This window comes from Triturus cristatus, chromosome 3_2 (assembly GCF_964204655.1).
Source record: "Triturus cristatus chromosome 3_2, aTriCri1.1, whole genome shotgun sequence".
Taxonomy (NCBI): Eukaryota; Metazoa; Chordata; class Amphibia; order Caudata; family Salamandridae; genus Triturus; species Triturus cristatus.
In genome coordinates, this window is record NC_140584.1 from 977065576 (window position 1) to 977085748 (window position 20173).

A 20173-nucleotide genomic window follows, 5' to 3' on the forward strand; every position below is an offset into this window, starting at 1 on the left:
TGCCTTGGGATGAGGAGTTCCTCTACACGACCTCCGTCAGGCAGCTACGTGGGCATCACTGCACATGTTTACGAAACACTACTGTCCGGACAGTCAAGTCCGTAGAGACTGCTTCTTTGGCCGTTCTGTTCTCCAGGACCTTCTGGTGTGATCTTGGTTCGTAGACCCAAGACCGGGGTTGGTATTGCTGGGGTATCTATTCTAAGGTAAGGAATCTATAACTGACGTGTTTCTTTCAGATGAACAAGTTATTTACCTTCGGCAACGATATATCTGTAAGAAACATTAGTTAATTATAGATTCCATACCGCCCCACCCATCCTCCCCGTTCTGCGAACTGATTTCTAGGGTTAAGTATGTCCTTTCAGGGCCTTAGTTTTGTGCAGCAGTGGTCAGTGTCTTGCATGGCTCTGCGATTCTGGCGCGGAAAGTCTTGTACAGAACTGACATCAGTGCGCGAGAGTGGCGTCTAAGTAGCTACTGCGACATCATTCCGCCGGCGACCACGACGCTAACGACGGACGTGGAGCTGACCGACGCTGCCTTCCGCTCGTGCAGAGGTACTGCTGACAAAATTTCCGGATCCAATCTGATGCCTGGGGGTAATTCTAAGGTAAGGAATCTATAACTAACTAATGTTTCTTACAGATATATCGTTACCGAGGGTAAGTAACTTGTTCTTTATGCTACAAGAATGCCACTGTAGTTCTGTGTTCAGAAATCAATAAAATTCAGTTTATCCCCCAAAAAGCGGCCACAGGAGTTTCCATTAATTTTTAAGCGTTGATTTGCAAAACCTCTAATCCGTATGCTAGGTTTACAGCAGTGTGTGGACACATATTGATGAGTAATCAAAAAATGTATAGCTTCTTGTAACTTTTTGCCCTCCTTACCACTCTTGTAACACAGTACATGTTTCTATAAAGGCACTAAGTATGTACCCCACTAAAACTACAAAGTAATTAAAAAATTTGATTTTGAATTTGTAACCAGTCAAGATCGTTTAAGAAATATTTGTTAAATTGTTGTCTTATTTTCTTAGTGGCTCTCCAGCAACGTGTTGCAGAATTGGAAGAAAAAAATGCAGAGTTTCAAACTGTAAAGCAGCAGCTAGAGCAAGAGTTTAATCAGAGGAGGGCAAAATTTAAAGAATTGTACTTGGCAAAGGAAGGTAGGTTAACGATGTACACTTCTGACGATTTTATTTTGGCTACAAGTTATTGTGGGATGTTGCAGTGTTATGTCCAGAAAATGTACGTTTTCATCTAGAATTGATTATATTAAAACATTATTCAGGATGTTGTAAGATGTAGAACCGAATTATGTTTTATTTGGATTCTTGGTTCGTGTTTACAGGGTAAATCTTTCACGAATTGTGAGTGTAGTACATAGGCTAAAACTAGACAGTTAACAATTGCAGTATTGCCTATTTTTATGCTGCCTACACGTTGTTTTTAAGGAGCAGTAAATATTTCCTTAAAACAACCTTAAATTTGGCATATTCTCCTTCATGTATATTGCAGTGCTCCCTTGTTTCATATTTAGAAAGCACCTGATTGTTTCCTAGTCACAATGCAAGGACGTTTTCAGTTAATGGGAAGTCCTCTAGCATTTAGTTAAAACATGATTTTCAGTTTGCTGTCTGGCTCACTTGAGGCAATGTCTCACAAGTGAAACAGTGCACATATATTTATATTTGTGGGTTTAAATAATATTTTCCAAAAATTATAGACCTATCTGCTTCCGCGTTTTTCAGAAGAAAAATGACTAGAAGCATCTTTATATGCCATCACTTTGGAACATGTTCTTATATAAGCAGTTGTCATTTTCAATTTGGGATCATCCCCACATTCAAAGTATTTGTGTAATATCCGCCTATAATTGTGTAACAAACACATTATGTGTTTGGATGACAAAAGTAAGCTGTTCTTTAAAAAACAGTTTGTACAGTGAAGTATTCAAAACGGGCAGCTGGAGCCCAGTAAACCCTGATTGCTCTTTTTCCATAGGAATACGGCTGTCAAGCTAACTACCAAGAAAGTGCAACCAATAATTGATTTAGACAGAGCTTAATGTTTTAAAGCAACCGTGGAAGCATATGCTTGGAATAAACAATGAACTTTAAAACTTTTTTTATTGTTTTTTCATTTTTATAACTTTTCATAAGCACACAGGCACCCAACCATTCTCTCCTTGAACCTCCCTAACTTCCCTTTGCACACATGGCAAGTCCAATCAGAGTTTGCGATCACCATCAGCACCCTCTCCAATGCAGTTTCTTATTGTCCTCTCCTATGGTGGTATCCTTATGTGATTTAAAAACCCCAACTGTTTCTCCCATGCCTTGCTTACCCCAACTTGGGAAAGATCTATTACCCACTCCACCCCCTAAACAGGTATTCTACGCTCCTGCCCACCGACGTTACCTGGTTCACGGTGGGTCACAAGCACTTTCAGTTCGCTGTGCTCCCTTTTGGCCTTACCAGCACTCCTCGTGTGTTTACCGAGATGATGGCAGTGGTTGCAGCTCATCTTCGGAGATCTGGAGTGCCAATCTACACCGATCTCGATAGCTGGCTGTTGAAGGCTGCTTTCACCCCAGGCTGTCCTCTCCGATCCCCAGGCTACGGCAGACCTCATGCGTTTGCTGGGGTTCACTATCATCATGCCCAAGTCGCATCTGACTCCTTCTCAGATGCTCCCTTTCATAGGAGCTGTTCTGGACATGGTGCAGTTTTGGGCCTATCCTCCCAAATGGCAAGTCCAGGATATTCAGGCTATGATACCAATGTTTCAGCCTCTATCCTGGATTTTGGTGATACTGACTCTGAGACTCCTAGGACTCCTGGCTTTCTACATCCTGCTTGTGACACATGTCTGCTGGCATATGCGGGCACTGCAGTGGGACGCCCTATCTGGTAGAGACTGTCTAGCTGCAGATTCCTTACCGACCCATCCATCCTTTCCGCTCTGCGAATGGATTTCTCAGAATAGGGCTTTCCGCTTTCAGGGCCCCAATTTTCCACCCCAGTGTTCTTCATGGCTCCGCGCTCCTGGTGTGAAAAATCGCAAAAATAAACTGATGTCAGTGAGCTGTGGTGGTGCATGTCACATCTGGTGCGGCTGAAGACTCCATGCGGAGTCGATTGCTGCCACCTACCGGTGCGCAGCGGTACTGCTCCCGAAAGATTTCCAGATCCAGTCTGGCGCTTGGAGATCAATCAAAAGAATCTGCGACTATATAGTCTCTACCAGATAAGGCGTTACCAAAGGTAAGTAACTTGTTCATCTAAGGCTTTCAATTTCAGTTTCGGTGATTCATAGGTTTCCTGTGCACTGTACCATTTTTGTGTTGTCTAAGAAAATGAGGTTTCGCCCTGATTTCTCTTTTTATTTAAAAAAAAAGAGAATTATTTTTAGAATTTTACAACAAAAAACACTGGGTTACAGCAAGTTCGTAACAGATTTCAGCAGACATGAGGAATTGATAAGCACAAAGGGAAAAAAAGAAAGGCATTATTATCTTCACACAGGTAGATACACGGTATGCAATATAATAGATGGGGTGGACATCAATACATCATATGCGCGTGTTCGCTGCCCTTTTGAAGATCTGCTAAGACTTCCGGTAATCACACAAGGCATATTACACCAGATCAGGTACAGAAAAGATGCAAGGACTGTTAGGTCCCACCAAAATACTTCCACAACACCAATACAGGAGCATAATGTATAACACATCTCATTCGGCTTAGTACAACCATAAAAAAATAAATATGGAAAAGTACCCATTGCATGAGCGAATGGCATATTTCAGTTCCTTAAAATGTGAAAAGCCCTATCGCGGCATGACCTCCGGCATGTCTGTCTGGGATCCCGTATGGTGTGCGAGAAGATAATTTTGTAGAGGACCCCATATATCTTTCGGCCTAGAAGCACGAGGCAGTGTTTCAGCATACAGAGTCAATTGTTCTTGGCAGAAGACTAAATCCTGAATCCATTCCTTAAACTTTGGTGCCCGTCCCCACCTACAGGCTACTCTACGCTTGGCCAGCAACAATGCAATGGCAATATATCTGCGACATGACCTAGGAATAAGTTTAGTATAGCCCAACAATGCTATTAAAGGCGTGCGCTCTAAGGTGATGAGTGTCATCTGTTCCAGGGCATCGAGGACCTGAGCCCAATACTCACTCATCCGCGCGCAGCCCCAAGACAGATGCAGGAAGTCAGCCCCTGGACTACCACATCTTTCACAAATATCAGTATTCTTTAATTTAAAACAGAGCATTTTGACAGGGGTATAATATAAACATTGCAGAAATTTATAGTGTATATCGTGTAGTCGACTACTCGCGGATATTTGTTCTGTTTGTAAACTACAATATGTCCATTATTTCACATCCCAGTTCCAAAGTCCACTTCGCTCGAGCCGAGCTAATGGAGTATGTCTGTTGGTCGCGTATTGTATGGTATAGTGTAGAGACCAGGTGACCCAGCGATGCATTACGTAGCATGTGCAAGGGAGCCAGAGTAGGGGGTTCCTGAGGGAACTCTGGAGTGATAGATCGTATGCCTTGGCGGAGCCGGACATATAAAAATATATCCAATGAAGATGGACGCAACTCGTTAAAGAGCTTGGAGGACCGAAATTTCCCATTTTGGTAGAGATCTCCCCATTTGGTAATTTTGGTGCGGTCACAAAGTTTGAGGAACCCTGCTTCTTGAAGCAACGGCATACGGGGAGGGTAAGAGTGGTAGGAGCAGTGAGTACAACATTGGGCCTTGAAGGAGAGTCCGGATGCGACGCCAAGCGTCTACAGTGTATGTGATGTCTCGCGTACGGGGGGGGGGGGGTTCGCTCAACATGCCATCTAAGGGGATCGGATCCGCCAACCAATGCTCCGCTGCAATCTGTGGCATGTACCGAGATGGGGGAGAAACCAATATGAGGCATAATGGGCTTGCGCGCAGTCCTAACACAACTCAAAATCCGGAATATCAAAGCCTCCTTGTGCATACGGTTGTGTGAGCACTTTCCATTGCAGGCATGCTGGTTTGCCCCCCCCCACCCCCCAAAGCAGCCGTATCCTTTCTGACCGGAGGGTTTGAAAAAAAAAATTGTGGCTGGGATAACACGAGATATTTAAGAATAGATATAATATTTGTGGGAGTACCACCATCTTGATCAGTGCCGTTCGTCCTGCCAGAGATGATGGCAGCGAGATTCACCGGTGACACGATCCGCTATGCGATCTATGGCGGTTCCATAGTTCAGGCGCATCAGTTCTTCCCTATCCTTAGATATAACAACCCAGAGATATCGTAGATCAGGTTCGCACCATTCCAGTGGGAAGTCCAGGGGAAATCGAGTGGCTGCCGTTGTTAGGGGAAATATTTGTGACTTTCCCCAGTTTTTGTGTACTCTGGACAGTTTCCCGAAAATAATAAATTCTCTCGTGGATTTAAATTCTCCTGCGGGTTTCTCACATTGAGGGTAATATCATCCGCATATAAAGATATGAGGATCTGTCGCAAGTTGCACCGCAGTGCCTTGTCTTGGTGGTGTTGATGTAGCTTAGCTGCCAATGGTTCAATTGCAAGCGCAAAAAGTAGGGGGAGAGTGGACACCCCTACCATGTGCCTCTGGATATGGGGAACATGTCAGACAGCCATTAATTAAAACTTTTGCCAATGGTAACTGATACAATAACCTGATCCAGGACAGGAAAATAGGTGGAAATCCCATATGCTGTAGCACCCCGATCAGATAATACCATTCGACAGAGTCGAACGCCTTAGTGACGTCTAAAAAAAAAAAAAAAAAAAAAAACTGCCACCAGCGGCAATTCAGGAGCGACATTCTGTAGAATGGAAAATAAGGTACGAAGATTGTGTGGTCGCTCTGCCCCGGACGAACCCTGCTTGATCAGGAAGCACCAACTTTTCAATAATTGGGGCTAAGCCACTTGCAAGAACCTTTCCCAATATCTTCGTATCACAATTAATAAGGGACAACCGTCTATAGGAATCTCAATGCAAAGGTGACTTGCCCTGTTTAAGTAAGGACGTAATTAGTGCTTCACTCATAGAGAGGGTAAGTGTGCCAGTCTCAAGGGAGTCTTCGTATATTTCTTTTAGGATCGGAGCCAGCAAGTCAATATAAGTTTTATAAAATTCAGCAGGAAGCCTGTCCAGACTTCATCTGCATGATGGCTTCCTTAATTTCATCGAGTTCAAAGGGGGCACCGAGAAATTCTGAGTATCACCAAGCCATGCAAGTGCTACATCCCCAAGGATCTAGCTCAAAATGATCCCGCTGTTGTGAAGTGCATAATGTCGAACAGTGAGCAGTAAAAGTATTAGGTATGTCAGCGGTGTCGCGGACCATTACCTCTCCAGGGCCAGAGATCTCAAGTATGTAATTGGAACTGCGCTGACTACGTATGGTTTCGGCTAGGGCCTTTCCGGGCCTCTCCCCCTCACCATATCGCTGAGCCACCCAATATTCCCCTCTATATTTTGTTTCTCTAACGGCAGTAGAGGTATATTCGGACAGTTTGTCCCGGAATGCATGCTGAATATCGCTACTACCACCCATAATCAGTTGCGTCTAGTTGTCGGAGTGTGCCCTGTATATCTCTAAAAGTACTCCAGAACTTTTAGAAATACAAATGCCCCATATTGTCACTTTAAAAACTTCCCAAATCGTTGCTACGCTGTCTACAGAACCTCTGTTTCTTTGGAAGAAGTCTTGGATTTCATCTGCTAATTCACTATGAAATACCGTGTCCAGAAGCGTTAAGGGTTGTAGCCTCCAATTGCTGTGTGGTTTATTGTAACCTGGTGGGACGAGTGTAAGTTTAACTGGGCAGTGGTCAGAATATGTTCTGGCCAGGTGTGTGACACTTCGTATTCGGGCACCCAACCCTCGAGACAATGGGTAATAGTCCAGCCTTGCCCAGGATGCTGCTTGTGTTGAAAAGTGGGTGCCTTCCCGTGCAAGAGGGTGGAGGTGTCGCCAGGCGCCTAGCAGGCACGCGTCCGTCTGGATTCCCTTTAAGATCTGACATGATCTGGTGTGGGGTTAGATCTATCCTCCGTTGGGGTAAGGACCACATTAAAGTTCCTTCCCCAAATTATGTGGGTAGAACCTATTTCTGTTATTTCCCCCCCAAAGATCAGCTTACCAGGTTGATAGTCCGTGCCCAGTCGCCCCCATGCAATGGAGTATCTTCCATTTTTGTCGAGTAGCGTACCAACCATGGCAAAGGGAGTCTGTTTCTTAATAAGTAGAATAGGAAGAGTATGAGGAGAAAAGCTGATGATCCGCCCATTCATCAGCAAAGGCAGTGGGGTGTTGTGGATTAGTATGTGTTTCTTGTAGCAATGCGATTTGTATCTGGTGACGATCTAAATAGGCCAATAGGTGGTGACATTTCCGTGGGTCTCCCAGTCCTCGCACATTCCAGGTGATAATGCGCACCGTCTGGTGAGGTGACAAGTCAGACATTAGTGCCTTTGGTGTGTGATAATTGATAGTGCATTTCCTGTGTCCCATGTGAAGTAAGAAATGCAACCTCCTACACCAGTCTGTCTCGATGCAGTAAACAGAGAACAATGAATCCAAATCCCCCCCCCCCCCCCCCCACCCACCCACTGTAGTATCCCAATCATGCCAGACTGAACCTCCCCGCCCCCCACCCCTGCCCTTAGGTGTCCATAACCCAACCACACAGAACAGCGAGGTGAAAGTTGGTAGGGAAATGCCCTCATGGGGAATCTACTAGGATCATGCACAGTCAAACCTCTCCCTCCAAGAGCCAGCAAGATGATATCCGCTGCCCCTTAAAGAGCAAGGGTACCCGGCATTCATTATCATAGTCACCCGTTGTGTCAGTACTTCAGACCGAAGATATCATAGGTCAACCACGATGGGTGTAAAGTTCAGTGCCTCTTAGTCCTCATGTTACCTCGCCACCCCGAGCCATTTGGGTATCTGCGTTCTCTCTGCAGCGTCCAGTAGATCAGCTGGTGTTTGACTCTGATCTGGATGAGGCGCCCTGGGCATCAGGATTTTGATTTGAACGTTTCAGGCGCTTTAGGAACTCTTCCACTTGCTGAGGTTTGGTATAGAACATTTGCTTGCCTTGATGCGTGATTCTCAGGCAGACAGGATTTAACAGTGCATAGTCAATTTGGGCTTGCCTCTGCTTTTGTTTAACAGGGAGAAACTTGCGTCTATCTTCTTGTACAGTGGCCGTGAAATCAGGATATATGCAAAATTCATTTCCTTCGAAGTTGAGCTTTCGCTTCTCCTTGGCTATTTTCAGGGTGACCTCTCGATCCCTATAATTCAGGAGCCTCGCGATGATGGGTCTGGGCGTGCTCCCGGGTTGAGGCCTGGGCCCCAGTGAGTGATGCGCCCGTTCAAGTATGGAATGCGGAGATAGAGCCTCAGCACCGATTGTAGCCAGTAGCATTTTCTTGACATAGTCCTCCATTTTGCCGGTATTTGTGCTTTCTGGGATGCCAAGGACGCAAATATTATTGCGTCTGCTCCTTGCATCGATATCTTCATTTTTGGCAGGTATGATCTTTAATAGTTTGTCCATTTGCGACACATTGGCTTGTATGGGAGATGTTGCGTCTTCAGCGTCAGAAATCCTGCGCTCTGTCTCCTTGATGCGTTCATCATGGGTGTCTAATTTATGAACTATGGCATCCATACGTGAGGTCCTGGCGTCCATTTTAGTTGCAATCGCGGTAAGTCCCTGTCTAACTTCCAGCATAATCGCCTTCACATCTTTGATGGTAGATGGGGGTTCCTGTAAAGCAGGTTGCTCACCGCTTCGTACCTCTTCATCCTGTTGTGAGCGCATATTTTTCTTTGCGTCAAACGCGCTTACTTTGCGTCCATTTTACCCATGGTTGCTCCGTGTCCCAACTCTAATAAATATTTGTTTAGACAGGTTTCTGTAGCAACACACACAAGTAGCCGGAGACACCAAGCCTAGTCTCACCCGCCGACAGCAGGGACAGTAGTCGCCAGCAAGCGCTGTTTCGATGCGCTATATCTCTCTCTCCTTGGCATTCACTTTAGTCCTGCAGCCACAGTCACACAGCAGGCCAGTGTAGCGACCCACAAAACACGCCTGTGCTCTGTCGAGGAAGGGACACCCACGCGGTATCTCCACAACTACCAGTTGTTTAAATGCGTTGCGGGGTAATCCGATGCCGTCGCGCCAATGTGAACATCAGGGATATAACGACCTTGAACCCCGCAGCGATCACCAGCCGTCCCCGTGTCTTCTGACAGCTAAGATCAATCTAGGCGCGCAGTGATCATAATGGGGTTATGCAAACATCCACACCTGCCTCCAAGGTGCTTGCTGGCAGCCACAGTAACCGCAGCATTGGCCGTTTAAGGTATGTGCCTCTGAAGGGTGCTTACAGCATATACCGCCGGTAATCCCCAACGTGCTTCACTTCTCTGGACTGAGTGTAATCCGCCCGTGTCTCAGGATCCAGGCAGCGTCCCCTCACACAATGCGCTGGCTGCGTCTTGCCTCGCCTGTGGCCGATCCACCACCCGGGCAGTTAGCAAACAATTGCACCGCCATGCCAATGTGCGAGAGCAAACGCTGGGGTGTCAATTTTCTGTCCTTCGTATCTTGCATAAGACAGCGGCCTATTGGTGCCTCACCAGGACTGCGGGATCGCACTCACCTCCCGCCAGCAGATGCCGTCACCAAGAGACCTCCGGTGCGGCCTGGGCACCTTGTGGCAAGCACTGCAGTCGCGCAGTGCGCTCAGCCCAGTGGCGATACCAGGAAGTCCAGAACGCCTCACCGGCACATGTAGTATCGCTCAGCAGGAGCGCACCGCAACACAGCAAAAGCGTCTCCGTTACCCCAGCAGGTCCCGGGCCTTTGCGCAACACATCTCCATGGTTTTAGTTCTTGAAAGACAGCTGGGCCGGATAATTGAGAAGATTTATACGCCGAGTGGCAGGAGCCTCACATCAGTGCGGCCATCTTGCCAGTGCGCCACCTAGAGCCCCCAGGATTCGCCCTGATTTTATATTTAACCTCCCCATGTCCTCTGACCGTGCGTCGCACCAAGTCAGTCTCTATAATTTAGGAAGCTGTCACTCATCGGTTTTGGGATTGGCCGCGGTGGAGATTTCATTGCCAGGCCATGATGCATCCTCTCTTACAGAAAACAGAGCGAGAGCTGATCTTTGGGGAAGGAGTGCAACCATGCCTTGAGTAACTATTGAAGGAGCCCTCCACTCCCTCCATGTTACCATGAATGCCCCTCCGCATCTTCAGCACGAGCCACCAGTTCATTGGAGAGGCCCCTCAGTGTCTGGACAGTCTGTTTCAAGTCTTTCAGCGAACACTAGCTTCGTTATTCGTGTTTCAGCCTCTGCCATATGGTCCATGGTTTTACTCTGGTCCTGTCTGAGTAGTGCCATGTCCTCGCCAACCTCCCCAGCTTTGGTCTCCATAGCCGGGAGGGATGACAAAATTACCCGTTAAGCGGGGTCAGTCTAGGGTGAAGTTACTCCTATCCCCGGGGCAGCTGCCTACCTCCTCACGGCCCTCTGTGACCATCTGCTGTTCCATGGCCACCTTGTGGTCACCACGTTGGACTCTTAGCATTCAGGGGAGAATCCTGCCTCGACCACAATCGCGGGGAAGCCTCGCTATCTGGCCACCGCTCTGCTCTTTGGGGCCTCGGTCATCTTTACGCCAAGGGGGGCTCCCTCCTAGTCGGAAGTATCTAACATTCAGGAGAGTTGTGGGTTGGCGCACGGCAGCTCAATGGAATTGTGACTGATATTTTGAGCTACTAGACACTGCCCCTAAAACAATGGGCTTCTTTAATTGGTGTGCAAGCTATTTTATTACAAAAAATGAGTAAGCAATGAAATATTTCCCAGGTAAACCAATAATTATGAATAGTTTGATATACTGCATCTGCTGGATATTTTAGATGTTCTCAGACAGCTTGGCTGGTATCTGAAGTTTTTAAAAAAAAATTTTTAAAACAACTTTAAAGTGTTCACAAGTAGCATTCCTGTGCTTACCAGATGCATCAAAACAACTAAACCCAACTTACGTCACGATCTGTGTGCTGTAAATATCCAGTATATAACACATGGTGTACTGTGAAGGCATCAACAATGCTTCCAGCTTCAATATTTACCAGTTCATTAATAGAATATAAATAGTATTCAGATAGACATTCTCATTCCAGTACAACCCAGTTCATCAAGATGACGACAATAAGGCTTAAGGGAATGTCTTCTTGTTCCTCTCATATCTCCTGACAATTCTCAAATGCATTTCTTCAGCTATCAACCTTGCATACGTTTATTGGCATTTATGATAAATAAAACCCGAAAGTGCAAACAATAGTATATAACAATAGCAACATTCTTGACACCGCAGTTCTACACTAGTTGAGTAGGATACAGGTAATGGTTTGTCAATCATACAAAATCAACATTCAGCATTGTCCGATCAGGACCTATGTTTGCAATAAAATTAAACCCAATGATAAAGAAAAACCGAGCCTTACGTGAAAACTTGCAACGTCCAGTGCGCAAAGGACTACAAAAAAAAGGGGAAGAGGGCAGAAATGCAAGGAAAACAACCAATTCAGTGCAGGGATCACTCAAATCTGCCAGTTCAGATGAGAATAAATGAAAACTCTAGTTAGAGGGATGCGAGGAATATACACAATAGGAGTAGCAAGTCGGAGCTGTATACTATCATTTATCTGAAAGGAAAATAACAGTCAAGACACGGTCACAGTTATTAAAGAAGCTAAGGTTTATTTGCTCTCATTCCGGGGCGGAAACCGAATGCAGTCTCAAATGTTTTATCCTGTTTGAGTTGAAATACCCCTCATATAAATCGCTTTGCCTAGCATTTTAATTTCTTAACTCATCAACATACAGCTGCAAAGAAAGGTCAATCAACAAAGAAATGATACTTATCTTTCTTTTTTAAATATAACTATTGGCAAAGCAAATTTACAGTGATCGCTTCTGTTGAGGCTGTTTGAACCAAACTACATTTAAGCAAGCGGCCTATCCATATAGGTTATATATTGCAAAAGTCATTTCCAGCTTATGTCACTTTTATCTAAACTAAAAAGCAGCGTTCTCAAACTATCTTCTTGGTTCCTTTAAAGTTAAAGGCCAGAAAGCCTACATAGCTGAGATAAATTAGCCTTGCTGCAAGCTGCATCTGTGTTTTATAATTAATAAGCGAAAGACGAAAAACTTCACGTTTTACCTCAAGTGGTCACTTTCACGGAAATGTGAGCATGTTTTTGGAAACCATTCTGAAAGCACAATTCAAAATGGGGAAGCTATTGGTAATGTTTGGACAATGGATCAATTCTATATCTTTATAGTTTTTGGCTTTCACAATTCCGAACTTTTTAATTTATTATTATTTAATTAAATTATTTAATTTATTTCTATTTTACACCGTTCTTCAATAACCGCATCTTACATTATCATGGCATTGGTTATAGCAATGTTAACTTGTTTAGGCTGTAGAATGGCACAAAGAGACTTGAAATAGGTGCTCATCAATGCAGGGAAACCCTGCACACAGCAGCAGATGAATACTAGGGATAAACCTCAACCTGTCCTAGGGGGTGTGGATACAAGTGTCTCTAGCTGGCAAATAGTTCACAGTGGGGTAGTTCTTGTATGAAATGTCCTTTGCTGGAATCTGTAGCAGCTCGGTTACTCACTGAAATTCTAACCTAATGATTACATCCACTCTTAGTACAGATACCACACTGTTGGTTAGGCTACCAGGATGAACTTTTTGTAATTGTTTACTATTTTAGTCAAAGTTCAAATATAGGTCCGAGTTGATCCCAGATGTGCTCAATATTTCATCTAGTTCCGGTTCGTCACTTTCTTCAATCTCTATTTTCTTTACTCCGGCAGGACTTATTGTAGATCAGATCTGTACCGGCCTGGGTTACTTTGAGCTGGGTGTGGGCTTCAGTTACTGAATCCGCTAGTTCTTTGTAGTACCTCAAATACCTCATTCAATGCTCTCAGACGCTCTTCTGTGATCTTGGGTTGTAATTTGCTGTCTAGTTGCGGAGCAGTTGTGGAGATCCCTCCGCTGCAGTCGGTGGTAGCACCCTTTTCAGATGGGACGCATGTATCCAGTTCTTGTTGTCGGTCCATTTGACCGCTGTCTTGCTGGCCAGCAGGACTTGCCCAGGGCCCCTCTACCAAGGCCGAAGACAGTTGGACCACTGAAAACTGCAAATCAGCACCCAATCACCTGGCTGGAAATGATGTCCGCTACCTTGCTTGGGTTTTGGCAAGGCCTCGTTCACCTGCTGATTTAATAGAAGCAAGACGTTTAGTCAAGGCAAAACAATAGTCTCATCAGTTCATTTAACATGGCAGTTGTGATTTATTTTTCTAAGAACACCCCTACAGGCTACCATTGGCCGCCCTGGCACTACTTCATGGGGTCTCAATTTAGTTTTTGCATCAATAGTATTTCTCATGCTCATCAAAGCAATCAGTAAAGCTTCCATCCATGTCCATTTTGTTTCAGTACATATTTTTGCAATCTCATTTTGGAGCATACCATTTTTCCTTTCCACTGCATCTGCTGCCTCTGGGTGATCGGCCGAGTGGAACTTCTGATTTACCCCCCAAGCTTTACACACTAGCTCCATCAGTCGGTTAGAAGTGGCTTCCGTTATCAAACCAACACTTTTGGCAGACCTAATCAGCGTATGAGTTCTTACCGTATACAGCATTTAACTGTTGAAATTGCATCATTACTTTTAACTGGGTATCCCTCTACCCACTTGGAGTACATACAGACCACCATCAGTACATATCTATATTTGTTAGTGGGGGTATTTCAATGTAGTCTATCTGGAGGGCTTCAAAGGGGAATTGTTGGTTGCACAAAGTGTCCTTTAGGTACTGGAGCTGTTTTCCCCACGTTATGCTGAACACCTAGCATGCAGCTCTGACCAATGTCTGTAGCATATTCCCTGATGTTGTTGTTGACTCAAAACACATTCATGCAATTTACTAGTCTCTCCCTACCAGTATGTGCAGGGCTGTGCATTGTCCTAATCATTGGGTAAAGATACTTATCCAGTAGGGTATATTGTGTTCCTGTTTTGTCCATCCAGCACCCATTTAAATGTGTGCTAGACAAAGACCATTGTTTCTGTTGTTCCTCAGTTGCATCTTTTTGCATGTCTCGTATACATTCCAATGTTACATCAATAGTCCTTTCTTCCAAATGTTCATGTGTAACAAACATGAGGCTGGAAGTGTCTCTTGCTATATCTTTAGTTACCTTTTCTACAAAAGCATTCCCCTGGCCCACCTTGTCAGTTACTTTCTTGTGTACACTGTGCTGGTTTTTGGCCCCTTGAGAGGTAATAAAGCCCTTTTCTTTCCACAGTTTACCAAAATTATGAGCAATACTAAATGCATACTGACTGTCTGTGTGAATATTAACCGTTCTGCCTGTGGCTAATTCAAATGCTCTTGCCAAAGCAATAATTTCAGCTGCTTCAGCTGATTGTTCCACTCTACAACTTTCAACCACAGTGTGTTAACGCTGTAACTGCTTATGCTGCGGTTTGTATGCCATCCTCTGTTCTTAAACGTGAACGATCCACCCACAGTTCCCCATCAGCATTATCAAATGGTGTGTCCCGCATATCTGTCCTGCCCTTTGTTTGCTCCTCTGTCCTGTAAATGCAATAGTGATCATCAGCCTGTTGCTGTGCACTCTCAACATGAGGTAGTAGGGTTGCTGTATTCAAAATATTACATCTGTGTATGTGCACATGCAAGTTAAATACACATACCTCGTATTGTGTCAATCTAGCATTTGTGAGGTGCTGTGTGCATGTTTTATTCAGTATCAAAATCACATGTGGGACATACAGGTGGACAGTTTGTCCCATTAGCAAGCTGTCTGCTTGTTGCAATGACACTGCTGCCGCCGCAACAGCTCTGAGGCAGCTTTACAATGCATTGACAACATTGTCAAGTGTGGCAGTGAAGTAAACGCATGGCTGTTTATAATTGCTGTGTTGCTAAATGAGAACCTCAAGCGTACATTCATGAACGAGTAGATAAGTCTTTAGAATAGTCAGGCGGCTTAAAGCAGGAGATTCTCAGATAGCTTGCCGAATGGCAAGAAAGCTACATTCATGTTCTAACGTCCACGGCAGTGGCTCAATGTGTATCCTTGTGGGTCAATGCCAATAATGAAAAAAGAGGAATTCAGTGGCATCAGTAGCCAGCCACTCCTAGAAATGTACGCCCCTGCTTTTGTGTGTTTGGAGGTGGTACAGCCAACATTGATTTTATGCGCTCTGTTTCCAATGTTGAACAAATTGTATCTTTTCAGGAAACACCTTATGATCCCTGGCAGCCAAGAAGTTCAGTAAATTTACAGAATCTTTTGTGCACTGTTTTCTAGTAATTCTGGCCAATAATAAATTGTCGCTTCAATGAATTAATGTTGTTTGATGGCATTGAAAGGTATCCAATTCCTTCTTCAGTGCCTGATTATAAATTGAAGGACTTTCACAATACTCTTGTGATGCTCTTTGAAAACAGTAAGTTCGTCCATTGACTGAGAAAGAAAATAAATATGTGCTGTCCTCCTGCACAGGGTTAGAAAAGAAAGCATTCTTTAGATCTATGACAGAAAATTGTGCCTTGTCAGGTGCCAGAGTTGATAGGATGGACACGTATGAATTGTGGTACCACTATTTTATTAATCTTGCGAAGATCAACTATGAATCTTTGGCATTCCTGTTATTTCCTTTACTATTCCTTCATTCCTTTAATAAGCCCTTGACAGCTTCTTGTAAGCCCAACAATCCTTCTGATATTTTGTACTGGGGTATGCTTGGCAATGATGCATTTTGGCGCACTTCTAACTGTACTGGGTCAGTGTTCATTTTCCCTACATCATTTTTATGTGTTGCCCATATCCTACTGTCTATTATCTGCAGAATATGTACTGGAGTTCTTTCCATACCCTGACAACATACATAGAAGCAATTTGAGGGGAGTTTTCATCTACCCCAAGATCCACACAATCTGGCGTGCACTGAAATGTAGCATTTAATTTCTTTAAGAGGTCAAGCAAATTATAAGCACGTCTCAGAAATTAGGAAAAAATGATTGTCTACAAAGGGTCCTATAGTATATTTGAGTGGGGCTGACATAGGGTTTGTAACTAACACATTGGTGAATCCCACAGATTTTCTTTTGTACCGATTGAGGGTCTGTGGGAGTGTTTTTAGTCAGAGGCGAGCTAGATGCACCAGTATCTAAAAGGAACATAACCGGTTTGCATGCTACCTCTGCTTGTACATGCACACCCCTATCATCTACTGGAATGACAGCTTGCTACACCATTTCTCTCAGGCACCCCCTGTTGTCCCCCATGGGGACTGAGATCTATGAGGCGATGTGCTGTTTCTTCTTCATAGTCTGCCAGCATCATCTGTCTGTTCTGTTTTACTGTCAAAGTAGTTATTAGTCTGTTGTGTAGCCTGGTACTGTGTATTCTGCTGTTGCTGGTCTGCCCTGTTCACTGCTCCTCTTCTTTTCCCTCTACCTCTTTGTGTAGGTGGGTGATGGCAGTCTTGGACCCAACGACCCTGGCCATCACAATTGTAGCAAGTCTGTTGTTGCTGTGTAGGTGTGGTATTAAATGTGCTTGGTTGCATGTATGAGTGCACAGGGGCAGGTCTAGCTGGTCCTCCTCTACTCCTCCCCCTGCCTCGCCCTCCTCTTGGTGCGTTAAACGCTTGTGCTTGCTACATGAGCACATTTGTTTTGAAGTCTGTTTTTAGTTGTTAAGATCTTCCTCCTTTAACGTCAGGTCTTCATAATATTGTCCCAACTACAGTAATTCAGGTATTTGTTTATAGGACCATGTAGGGTTGTACTGATAAATGTCATCCTTAATGTTTTTCTGCAGTTTATTTGCAAAGTAGGACCCTAATGCATGTTGGGTGTTATCCCTGGAAGGCTCTAAACCGCTGGGTGCACAGAATTCCTTTTGTATCCAGTAGAAGAAAGCGATAACCTTTTCTCCCTGTTTTTGCTTGCAGTTATTTATTTTACTATAATTTATCTGCCTATGTGGTAACATTTGATCTATTTTCTTTAGCAGTTTATCTGGTAATTGCTGCATCTCATCTGTAATGCCTTCCTTAGGAGTTCTCTTTATTTTCTGCTTCCATTTCTGCCCAAACTGTCTTCAGTTCTGCATCATCCTCCCTCCTTACTTTATTCCAGATGTCATCAGGGAGAAAAATGGAAAATATCGGATTTGTCTTTTAATGTTAGGTGCCCTATTTTTAGTGTTATGTTAGTTTGCCTGTACCATTCTTTCCTATCCTACCTAATGTCAGGGTATTGAACAGCAAATCTGTGCAATTATGCATGTGTCCCGGAAACATGAACCCTCATTATTTTATGTTGCTCATCATAACCTAATGATTCTCATAAGGGCAGTACCTTGTTAACCATGCTATTTTCTGTGTTTTCATTATGTGGCTGCTCTGATTGTTTTGATTTCTTTTCCCTTTTTCCTCTCTTCTTTAATGTCCCTACTCTTCCGGGTAGTGCGGTTAGCTTCACTGAACACTCGGCGTATCTGATGAGAACGCACAATCTATCCTCATTATCCAAATGCACGTTCTCTATTTGATTCGCTAACTCTTTGTATTTGTATTGTAATATCTAAACATATTGTTCTTTCTGTTGCTAAATCTCCCAATACCAGTTCATGTACTGGACCACATTTCTCTGTATTTATTTTAATGCATTGTATTTCATTTATTTGTAAAACAGCAAAGGAATTGTGGCTCACCATCCCATATGGACGTACCTCAGCCAGAAGGTTCATTAACCCATTTATCTACTACTTTGTTCACTGTACTTCAGCTGCATTTGTTGCCTTGTTGCTATCCTTGCGTTTTCTGTTATATCCTGTAATGCAAATATGTCTCGTTCCTCTTGCTCCCTTACGAGTGAATTATTGTCAAACATCAGCACACCCAGAGGTAGTGCGCTATATAGCGTGCCGGACCCTGTGTATGGTGGGGATTTTGGATGGTTTAATAGTACCTGTTCCATAAACTGGTCCTCCTCATGTTCAACAGGAGTTGGTGCAGCAGGGTATATTTGCTTCACCTGTTTTTCTTTTTGAACAAAACCCTTTTCTATTGCCATTTCATTCTCTCGACATGCCTCATTGTATTTATCATTCTGTTTTTCTTTCTCATATTTCATCAACTTTCCATGATAACTTTTCAGCTATAGCCATTGTCTACCTTGCGCATAGCTTCTTGATGCATGTTAGGTATCCCATTCTAACAACCTCACTTCTTGCCTTTCTTTTCGCTTGCTCCCAGACACTCATCTAAATAATCTATAACTTTACTTTTTCAAATGGTCCTCCTTTAGGCCACTGTTTGAATGGGTCATCACAAGTTAAATTTTGCCATCTATCTAAAAACCTTGCCATGTGGTAACCTTTTTTTCTTTACTATAAACCAAGCTGGAGTACCGGGCTCTTGTGTGGGCTGAGTCTCATCTAGACTCCTAGCTTTTCTACTCTTGGATCCACAACAAAAAATGTTCTCAGCATTTTTAAACAAACAGGTCTTCAAGCACAATGTCATTTGACCATTTACAGAGACCCCGTCTCTACAAAACAATAAGGCCTTTTTGGTCTAATGGTCCTACCTCGGACCACACACACAATCTCAGTTCTATGTTTGTCCCACATCTAAGAGCTGGAAACCCTGTTTCCCTGCTTCACGTTGAGGACCCAGTCCCCTGGTTTTACCTGGTGCACGATGACTGCAAATGACTGTTTAAGCAGTTCATATCGGTTTGTCCAAACAGAGCTGACCAGATCCCGCGTCTCGGGTGTCTTTCCAGGAAAGTCCATCATCTGGGTCTGCCGGAAAACGGCGTCCAATCTGGCAGTGCACGCCTAAGATTTCGGGAGCTCCCTGGACCCTCAAACTCAGCACTTATTGTTCCTCAGGATGCTGTATCAGTATGTGTGAGTCACCAGCACCATTTGTAAACAATCATTTATCTGAAAGGAAAATAAGTCCAGACGCTATCATGGTGATTAAAGAAGCAAATGTTTATTTGTTCTCAGCCCCGGGGCGGAAACACACGGAGTGCAATCTGTCAAATGTTTCGCCCTGTTTGAGTTGAGATGTCCCTTATATATGTTTAAATTCGCATTGTCTAGCATTATAATGACTTGACTCATTATCAACGTACAGCTGCGACGGTCAATCAACAAAGGAAAGATAGGTCTATTTCAAAAGGAAAGATAAGTATATCAGTAAAACAAATTTACAGTGATGACATCGGAGGGGCCTATGTTCGTTTCTTATCTCCATTTGAGGCTGATGTTTGAATCAAACAGCATTCTTCATGTAATGCGGCCTATCCTCTCCCCTGAAGGGTGCTTCTAGGTTACATATTGAAAAATCATAATTTCAAGGTTATGTCACTTTTATCTATCTTAAAAAGCACAATTCTCCCAAACAAGCGCTCTGGCAGAACATTCATTGCAAAACATTTAAATATTTTGTTGGTTCCTTTAAAGTTCAAGTCTACAAAGCATGCATAGCTGAGATAAGGAAGCCTTGTGTGCAAATTGCACCTGTTTTTTTATAATTCACAAGCGAAAGACAATCTTCACGTTTTACCACAAGTAGTCACTTTCACAGAAACGGTGTGGAAATTAGCCTTTTTAGGGGCCCACCCGTGCAGGGGTTCTCCCTTATCTGTCCACAGGTCCTTAAACCAACAAAGATGAGATTGGCACTGAAACTGGAATTCAAAGAAAGTTTATTTGCTCATGAGTGAGACCACGTCCATACAACACCCTCGAGTGTTCCAGGAGGTAGTGACTTAAATACACAGTTTTCTGCACTGGTAAGCATGTAGTTACAAATAGACGGTACAGGCCTACACAAGAGTAACTAATGAAAAACATGGGCAAATGGGAAATCACTTAGTCAGCAAAGTGGGAGGGAGAGCAGGAGTGCTTATGGCAGCACTAAGAGATTGACAGTTGAG

At 43.9% G+C, this 20173-nt stretch overlaps 1 protein-coding gene across 1 annotated transcript in view; it reads left to right on the forward strand.

Annotated features, from left to right (window-relative positions):
* The window catches only part of RABEP1 (rabaptin, RAB GTPase binding effector protein 1), a 989154-nt gene that overhangs the window by 83525 nt on the left and 885456 nt on the right, over positions 1 to 20173 (forward strand). Inside the window, exon 2 of the mRNA XM_085649558.1 lies at positions 1043 to 1171. Coding sequence (XP_085505684.1) covers positions 1043 to 1171 — 129 coding nt within the window. The remainder of the gene's footprint in view (positions 1 to 1042; positions 1172 to 20173) is intronic.